Here is an 8,708-nt window from a genome sequence, read left to right as displayed (position 1 = left end):
GGCCAGGCCCGCCGCCGCGCCGCCGGCCACGCCCAGCGTCAGCGCCAGGCTCGTGCGCGGCAGCAGCGCCGCGCGCAGGAAGGCCAGGCTGTTGGAGTCGGTGCGCGCGTACAGGTGGGACATGAGCAGGAAGGCCTTGCACGCGCCAGGGTCTGAGCGGGGGGTGACGGGGTGAGGGGTGAGCGAGCTTGTATGAGGAGAGGGTGCCTGGGAGTTTGCGACTGGAGGCGGAAACCTTGGATCAGTGCCCCGCGGCATGCGTCCAGATCCAGGCTCCTGGTTCGCAGAGGCGGCAAGTGATGCCGGGCAAGACGGTCGCCACTTCACACCCCCTTCCTCCCCCTCCCGAGGCTCGCAAGCCAGCCCATGCATGTTACCTGCTTGCAGGCGGACCAGCATGTCTTGGGCGGTGGCGGACTTGGAGTCGGTGACCTTGGCCACGAGCTGCGTCATCGCGTACGACATCATGCAATCCACCATGTCGGCCGAAGTCCAATTGTCAGCTGGGGGTTGAGGGAGGGGGGGGGGGGGAGGATGGTGGGGGCCCGAAGGGGCTGGCAGGTCAGGGCAGGCTGCGCATGCGATTGCCCTGACAGAGAACCCCAGCATGCTGCTGTCCGGACCACGCTCGCCATTCAACACCTTTCACCGCCGCTACTTGCTCACATGAAACTCCAGACTTCCCCCTTCCACAATCCCCCATCACCGCACCGAAGCTGGCGTCCCAGTTGTCGTCAGTGCAGCCGGTGGACTCCTGAAAGGTGCGCAGGCAGGCGGTGAGGTGGCCCGGGCGCGACAGGTCCACGATGAAGTGGCCGCGGGACACGCCGCTGGCCCTCACGGACTCGTTGTGCTGAGCATAAGCCTTCTGCATGCTCAGCCGGATGGTGGTCTTGCCGCTTCCCCGCCTCCCGAAGAAGATGTAGGTGGTCTCTGCACGCAGGGCGTGGGAAATGGCTCGCACTGGGGTCGTGAATTCGGATACTCATTCCACATTATAACCTGCTGGGCCTCTTCCTTCACGCACCAGAGGGGGTGAAGCCATGCAGGTCGGAGTGGACGTACAGGGACACCGGGTCCAGGGAGGTCTTCTCGGCGGTGCGATCCACAAACGGATTGCGTGCAAGCCCAAACTGGCGCAGGAGGTCGGTGTGATTGCCCTGGGCCATCCTGACGGACTCAAGTGCCTGATCGCTTCAGCGCATGTGCCGGGACCCCCAACGTCGTCCGAGAGGCTATGCCGACAATGCAGGTGATCTGGCTTTGTGCTTGGAGATCGCATATACCTGCCAGGCATGTGCATCCCGCCTGGCCGGGGCAAGGCCCTGCGCGCATGGTGACGGGGACAGGGTACCGAGAAGAAAGCTGGGTGAAATCTTCTGGCTCTGACGATGTTGTTCAAGGGAGCCTGGGCCTGTCGAGCTCTGACATCCGGGTTACAGCAGCCGCTGTGCTCGAGTTGCATGAAGTAAGGCGTTGTTACTCCTCCGTGAATACACAGCAGAGTGCAGGGGAGCCGGCTCCTGTCTATGCTCCATTGCGGGACCTGCTGGTCGAGTGCTGTAGGAGGCAGGGATACCGAGGCCAGGGCGCCATGAGCGAACAGAGCGCCCTGGCTCCCGTGGCGAACACTGTTGTAGAGATTCTTTCAGACACAGATCCAGAAGACGACGCGCTGAGGATACGGGTGAGTGGCAGGCTCAGGGCGGAGGTTGGGTTTCTTTGCCGGGCATGCACACGCCCAGTCCTGATTCGTGGCTGCCCTACCTGCCTCACACAGCAGAGAAGGGCATCCGGAGAGTTCTCTGGGAGGTCCCACGGCGTTTCGGTGCCAAGCACGGTGTCCCCTCCGCTGCGGATTCGTCGAGTGGTCCCTCCCCGGCCCTCTGTCCATGAGGTGGCCCTCGACGGGTCGCCTCCCGCGTCCCAGGAGGACCTAGTGGTCCTCTCCTCCACTGTAGTCCCCGTGCAGCGCCCCGCCTTCAAACGCCGACGAGAGGGGTCTGGCTGGGGCCCCCTGAAGCTGCCGGCTGTGCCAAGGGCAAAGGCGGCTCCACCTGAACTCCAGCAGGCAATGCTCGACCCCGTGCAGCCTGGGCCCAAGTGCGGCATTTGCATGGAGCCCATGGGAGGGAGCACTGGGAGAAGTATGGCCAGTGGACCTTGTGGGTGAGTTGCTGAGGAGCTTGTGACCAGAGGCTGCTCTGACAAGGGGTGGAACTGGGAACCGCAGAGAGGGGTCGCTGTGAAAGTCAGTCTAGCATGCGGCCTTCCTTCATGCACGCCTGATACCAAGCATGGTCACCACCACCCCACTCCACCACAGGCATGTGTACTGCTCAGCGTGTCTGATGAGTGCCATCAAAACACAGAAACGGTGCCCGACCTGTCGGAAAGGCCTCAACCCACGCCAAATACACAAAGTATTTGTGCAGTTCTAGGAGTTGCGTCGCCACTACAGACTTGGGAGCGCGGGGAGATGTCTCTGCCTCTGTCAAGAACTGATGTAATATAGACAGGCTGAAGCCGACTCTAGTTTGCTCTCCAGGTTGCCCTTCGAGCGCTGACAAACCACCGCCAGATGAGCCGCTCATCTCGTAGATGTGTGACCTGCAGTCTCCCAGACTCCCAATAGGTTTCGAGCTCTCGAGCTGGTAAGTGTTCACCAGGACGAACCTGTTACACCACAGGAGAGTGCATGGCATGATGCATGCCCAATCCAGTCCAGCAAGACATTGAGGGGGAACCGCTCAGATGCCCAGCTTGGTGCGGCGCCAGTGCCTCCGCTTGGCGTTGTACCTAAGCGCGATACGGGGAAGGAGAGGGGTTGTAGACCAGACCTCGGGCCAACGGGGAATAACTCCTTCACCCGGTGGGTGGTGCCCGGGCCTACGTCCCCGGCTACCAGGCTGGCAACGACTCCTCCTCAGCCCACACTCCGCAGATCCCTTGTATATAGTTTCTTGCTTAGGATGCAGCACTCACCGGATCTTGTTGTCGGTCTTGAAGCGGAACCACGGCGCAATGGGCCTGTTCTGCTTGGCCTTCTTGGCCAGCTTCTTCTTGATGGCGAACGACTTCTGGGACGGCTGCAAAAAGGGAAGTTAAAGAGCGTTTTGAGCCAATCACTGGATGCTCTAAGCGCAGTCAGGGCCTCCAGCAGGGTCCCGACCACGCCAGGCCCTCCTTCGAGGCCGCTCGGTGCGCCAAGCTAAGAGCGGTGTGTCTCCGCCCCCCGTATGACCAGCAACGCACCATCTTGACCAGTTTCGCCGGAGAGAGAGGGCACACTGGGGTCGATTTCCTCTATACGAGCACCCTGCGCCATGGCGGCCTTTGCGCGTTCTTTCCTCCTACCTCTCCTCTCCACAGTGTAGGCGCAAGATCGGTGAAGGGGGGAACCGCCCATCCCACATCGAACCCTGTAAAAACAAATAGGGAAGTAATCGTCAGTAGACAACATTATCGATTGCATTACACTGTATATCTCCCTTGGTTACTGGGAATTGCAGGTACATGCTGTTTGGCAGCCATGGCTGAATGCTACTGAGGAAGTCCAAAACTCCCATCACACACTTCTCACTTCCCAATCATCTGAATGGCTATCCCTAATCCCCCTCCAGCAGAAAGACTGCCGAGATTTCATTAGTTGAGAAGTCCATTTCTCTGTAACTTCCTCCTCGATCGTCTGTCCATGTTGGGCCCCACACTCGAATCTTCTCGTCGAATCGCATGACGACGTGACGCCGTGATCGGCGTCGACAAGCCTGCGTTAGGAGGCAATTAGAAGGGATAAGCTTGTTAGTTACTTCCTCCATATCACGCCAATGTCCAAGGCAGTTACACAGTGCGCTCTCACCGCCGGTCCCGACAGCGGGCGCGCACCAGTCCGTGCACGATCTGAGCTGAGGGGTAGGGGTTTTCAGAGCCCCATTCAGCGCCCTGGTAGCAGAGCGCAGTGCATGAGGGGCAGCCTTCGCGTCCGAGCAGGTGGATGCATGGAGCGGTGGGTCGGGGCTGCTCGCCCGGTGTTTATGGGGAATCAGCTCGGTGGTGACCCTGTGCTCCCCATGCGCGCACCCCTCGCAGCCGAGGGCGAGTCAGGCCGACAGCCCTGGGAATTTGGAAGGTTCCTGCGCACCGTCACCTTCTTCAACCCCCTGGACAAGATGCTGAAGGACCTGGTCCGGCTCCCCACCCGCCTGCTGTTCCAGTCCAATGCCGAGGAGGAGGTGCGAGGGCTGCTGCAGCATGTCATTGGAATTGGGGCTTGGTGGAAGGGGTGGCTTCCTCCCTCGCCCGCCTGCTCCTACCAGCTAGCACCTCGAGCCTGTGGCGCGGGTTCTTGGCACCTGATGGCCTTGTGCCGATGACGTCCTACATTCCCCTGAGGCTTGCGTCTCAGCTTTCCCCTGGCGTGCCCCTCCGCCACGCAGTCGCCAGCGCCCTCCGCAGTCAAGCTGGTGAACGCGGGGCGGGAGGGCCCCGGCCCCTCAGGACCAGCCGTCCTTCTCCTGGGCGCCGACAGCGACCTGGGCGCCCGCCTGGCCACGACCCTGCTGGACCACGGCAGGCGTGTCCAGATCCTGGAACCTGCCGCCGCCCCCGCCCTGGTATGTGCTGGGGAGCGCTGGATCCGGGGCAGTGGTTTGTAAGAGGACTGAGGTTCCTGCAGGGAGGGGGAATGCCTGTTTGGTGTGTGCTTACCGCCATGACAACACACCATGCCCTGCAGCCACCCCCCCCCAAACAACCATCCACCCAGGCCTCGCACTCCGCCTCCGGCCCCGGAACCGTTGAGCTGGTGGAAAACGGGAACGGCCTGCAGCCCGGGCAGCTCGCGGACGTGCGCTTTGTGGTCGCCGTCCCCGGACAGGGCGCCGAGCGCCAGCTGCGCGCCGCGCTCTCCGCGCTGAGCGGCGGCGACGTGACGCTGTATGACGCGGCTGCGGGAGCCCAGGGCGAGCCCACCTGGGGCTCGCTGGACGACGTGGTCATGGGCGGCGCCAGCCGCAGCGCCTGGAGCTGGGAGGACGCCGGGGGCGAGGGCGGAGACCGCCCCGCCGGCGTGTTCTCCGGCGAGGTCACCACCGCCAACAGCGGCGGCTTTGCCTCGGTAAGAATGATAAATATGGGGGCCAGGAGGTATCCTGAGCCAGAGGGTGGGGTGAAATGGGTTGTATGTGTTGATGAGCCGAGGAGCGGGCTGCAAGGCCGCATGGGACGTGCGTAGTTGCTGGCCTATATGCCACCGTACCCTTCCCCATGTCGGTCACATGGTCTCATCGCCACCCCTCTTCCCATGCCCCGCCAGGTCCGGACGCGCAACTTTGAGCCGGCGCTGGACCTGCGTGGCCAGACCGGGGTTTCCCTGCGCCTGCAGGGCGACGGCCTGCGGTATAAGCTGGTACTGCGCACAGACTCCAACTGGGACGGCATCGCCTACACCTCGTACCTGGACACCAAGCCAGGTCGGTTGGTCAAGGGCAAAAGGGACGTGGGTCGGGGTGCGGGCCGTAGGGACGCCGACTGTGCCTGGCCGCCACAACTCTGCGCGCCCTGCCGCCTGACATCCACACTGCCTCACCCCCTCTATCTCACTCACCGCCTCTCTTTCCGATGCACGCAGGGGTGTGGGAGACGCACACGGTGCCCTTCTCCAGCTTTGCGCCCATCTTCCGGGCCAAGACGGTGCCTGATGCGCCCGCGCTGCAGCTGGAGCATGTGAACAGCGTTCAGCTCATGCTGTCCAAGTTTGAGGCCGACGGCGCGCTAAACCCGGCCTTCAAGACCGGCTCCTTCCGGCTGGCAGTGAGCTCCATCGCGGCCACCGGCCGCACGGTGAGTCTGGCGCGTGGTGCCTGGGCGGGAGTTCTTGGGTTGGGGTGGGGTGGGGTTGAGAAGACCGGAGGCCAGGGAGTGCTTCTCTTGCAACTCCCTTGGGGCCGTGGGGAGGCGCCAGGGCCCGGGCCATGCCAGCGCCCCTGACCATGATACCATGCCATCCCCCGTCCATCGTCATCTCATTCCCCCTTTCTCGGCGCAGGGCGGCGAGTCGCCCAAGCTTGTGCTGGTACAGACTGACGGGCAGGGACAGCCTGGGCTGGACCTGGCGGGTGCGAGGCGGGGAATGAGCATGGGAGGCGCTTGCTTGCAGGCAGATTGTTTGTGGATGACAAGCACAATGCCATTGCTTGCAAGTCTTGGCCCCTACTAAAACGATCGCCGTCCCTGCCCGCGCCGCCCTCTTCAGGCATCAAGGAGGCGGTCCAGGGCTCTGATATTAGGACCCTGGTGATGCACACAGGGCGGCTGGAGGATCTGGTGCAGTCCCAGGCAGCGCTCAGCGTATGCAGCGGGCACGAGACGGGGGCAGGGCCCATCCCAAAGTGAGCTGGGGGGTGCAGCGGAAAGGGCGGTCTGACGTCGGAGGGGGGCCATTGATGGCCGCCTGACGGGGTGCGGGCTGCGTGTCGAACCAGGACCTGGCAGGGCCTGGGAGGGTGGCTTGCTCGCACTCGTGATTTCCTCATTCGTACCCCTATCCCCCAAAATACGTCAGCGCGTTTGTCGTGGATGCTGTTGAGGAGGTGCTGGACGTCGATCTGCCCAAGCCCTGGAAGGAGGTCACCCTCCTGGCATCCGAGGCGGGGTTGCAAACGACCCAGGCTTCCAGGAATTGGCAGCAGCTGCTGGCTTCAGAGTGACTTCTCTGTATCCAAAGGTCCTGGCCGGCACATCGAGTGGATTGAATGGCAGATTTTTCCTTTACAGGCTGCAGTGCGTCAGCATGCATTGTGTGTGTCAGTCGTCAACGTGTAAGAGGTGATGAGTAATCAAGGGCTGCTCCTGTGTGCACCTCCTGTGGTCAGAGGGGCCGAGCAGAAGGGTGGGGATGGCGAGATCAGGGCGGGGGAATGCTGTAGAGGACGCGCCAAGTGGCAGGCCCGCTGGCGCGCGACAGTCAGGAGGATGCCACGCCGAGGATGGGGCCCCGGATTCTCCGTGCCAGTTGAAGATCCTTTGGCACTGCGTTGCAAGAGGGGAGGAGGTGGTTGGGACAGAGGGATGGTATACAGTGCCGCCCAGGGCGACTGAATTGGGTCAACGGGGGGAAGAGCACCAATGAACACGCGGATCCATGTGTGATGCTCGCATCACACATCGTTGGGTCCCCACAACTCACTGATCGTGACACGCTTCGCATGGATGGCACAGAGGTTGGTGTCCTCCAGGAGATGCACGATGAAGTCCTCGGATGCTTCTTGGAGCGCGAGGAGCGCCTCAGCCGTCCATCGGAACGGCTCGGGGCTCATCTCATTGGAGATCTCCCTTGTCTGTACAGGCCCAGGATGAATGGTGTTTAGACAGCGGTAGTCAACAATCACTAAAGGTTGCACAGCAGTAGGTTGTGCATGGAGTGCTGGGAACCGTGTCATTAAACAAGCAAAGCTCGTGCAGACACCCCACAGGGAGTCAAGGTCACAAAAACACACCAGACGGGCAAAAGGGAGCTTGGGGATGAGCATGTCTGTGGTCCTCTGAAACTTCCGGATCTCTCTCAAGGCTACGGTCCCTGGCCGATAGCGATGAGGTCGCTCTGCAGGTGCAGGGAAGCGGATCTTTGTCAGCAGCGCCCCAGTTTGGTGGATGGGTGCTCACCACATAACACAAATGCGCGGTCTACACCCCAGCCCACCTCCTCCCTGGTGCCTTACTTATTTCGTAGCCATGTGGTACTGACTTTCCAGCGGCCTTGGAAGGGGATTTGGCAGCCTTTCCGAATCGCTTTGGTGGTGACTGTTGCAATACAGGGGGGGAATGGATGAGAGGGGCATGCGGTGCCTTCGAAGACAGGGAAACGTGCGGATGATCTCCGAGTTCCCACCTTCTGCTTTTGCTTGGTTCGGGCCATTGGCGTCCAGACCCTGAGAGGCTCTGCGTACGTCCGTCACCCGGTGCAGCTGTCGGACATTGCACGGCCCTCACTGGTCAGAGACAGCGCGCAGAGAGAGCGGAGCCAGGTTCCTGTGAACAGTAATATGTGTAAACAATCCCTGCAGCTTCCCAGGATGGGGTGTCGCGGCCCGATGGACCTCGCCCACTCGATGCAAGACGCTTGTCGACCCCGTGACGCGGATGCTGGGCGGGCACGGCGAGTGATCGTCGTTTGAAACCTGTCCGACAGAGCACAGATCCACACACCGGCAACGCACTATCTCGCGACACGAAGAGGTAAAATACTGTAACATCTTCGTTCATGTCATCTTAGAGATCACTACAGTACGTGCCATACCCAGGAGCAAAGGAGAGAGGCTGCAAGTCACACGCCCTCACTTCCATGGTGGCCTCCTTGAAGTATTCTGACCGCGAGACATGCCTGTATCCTAGCGTCCTGAAAAGAGAGAGGGAGGCGACATTGGCCTCACCAATCTTGGCTCGGAACGTTTGCACACCCTGCAGGGAGGTGCATTGGATACTGGAGTATCATCATGTGCAAAGAGCAAGACTGACACCCTTTGTCCGTCAGTGCAGTCCTAGATGGGGCTGGCAGTCTGCGGCACCCACCACATACCAGCTTGTCAGCAGCGTACGCCATAAACATGCCCAACGCCTCTCGCGCCAGGCCATGCCTCCGGCTCCCTTTCTCCGCGACCATCACCTTCAATTGGACAAAGGGGGGTTAGCTTGCAGTCAAGGCCAAAGGG

General features: G+C 61.6%; 3 protein-coding genes across 3 annotated transcripts in view; 1 reads left to right on the top strand and 2 right to left on the bottom strand.

Annotated features, from left to right (window-relative positions):
- The window catches only part of F751_2127 (hypothetical protein), a gene marked incomplete at both ends in the record, with an annotated part of 3,550 nt that extends 2,381 nt beyond the window's left edge, over window positions 1-1,169 (bottom strand). The window contains 3 exons of the mRNA XM_011401176.1: window positions 394-503; window positions 712-933; window positions 1,028-1,169. Coding sequence (XP_011399478.1) covers window positions 394-503; window positions 712-933; window positions 1,028-1,169 — 474 coding nt within the window. The remainder of the gene's footprint in view (window positions 1-393; window positions 504-711; window positions 934-1,027) is intronic.
- A 2,901-nt stretch (window positions 1,170-4,070) lies between these two features.
- Window positions 4,071-6,707, top strand: F751_2126 (hypothetical protein; the record flags this gene model as incomplete). The annotated part of the gene is made up of 8 exons (XM_011401175.1): window positions 4,071-4,232; window positions 4,437-4,613; window positions 4,766-5,116; window positions 5,315-5,471; window positions 5,630-5,841; window positions 6,047-6,116; window positions 6,254-6,389; window positions 6,563-6,707. The coding sequence occupies 8 exons, from the start codon at window positions 4,071-4,073 to the stop codon at window positions 6,705-6,707; spliced, it is 1,410 nt and encodes a 469-aa protein (XP_011399477.1).
- Window positions 6,708-6,964: 257 nt separating this feature from the next.
- On the bottom strand, window positions 6,965-7,529 carry F751_2125 (Histone H3-like centromeric protein cse-4; the record flags this gene model as incomplete). Its single annotated transcript, XM_011401174.1, has 3 exons — window positions 6,965-7,029; window positions 7,187-7,337; window positions 7,497-7,529. 3 exons carry the CDS (start codon window positions 7,527-7,529, stop codon window positions 6,965-6,967), a joined length of 249 nt encoding a protein of 82 aa, XP_011399476.1.
- Between the last annotated feature and the right edge of the window lie 1,179 nt (window positions 7,530-8,708).

The sequence above is a fragment of the Auxenochlorella protothecoides genome, assembly GCF_000733215.1.
Source record: "Auxenochlorella protothecoides strain 0710 unplaced genomic scaffold scaffold2, whole genome shotgun sequence".
In the NCBI taxonomy this organism is placed as follows: Eukaryota; Viridiplantae; Chlorophyta; class Trebouxiophyceae; order Chlorellales; family Chlorellaceae; genus Auxenochlorella; species Auxenochlorella protothecoides.
Note: the sequence above shows the minus strand (reverse complement) of the source record. Positions and strands in the feature narration are given on the sequence as shown.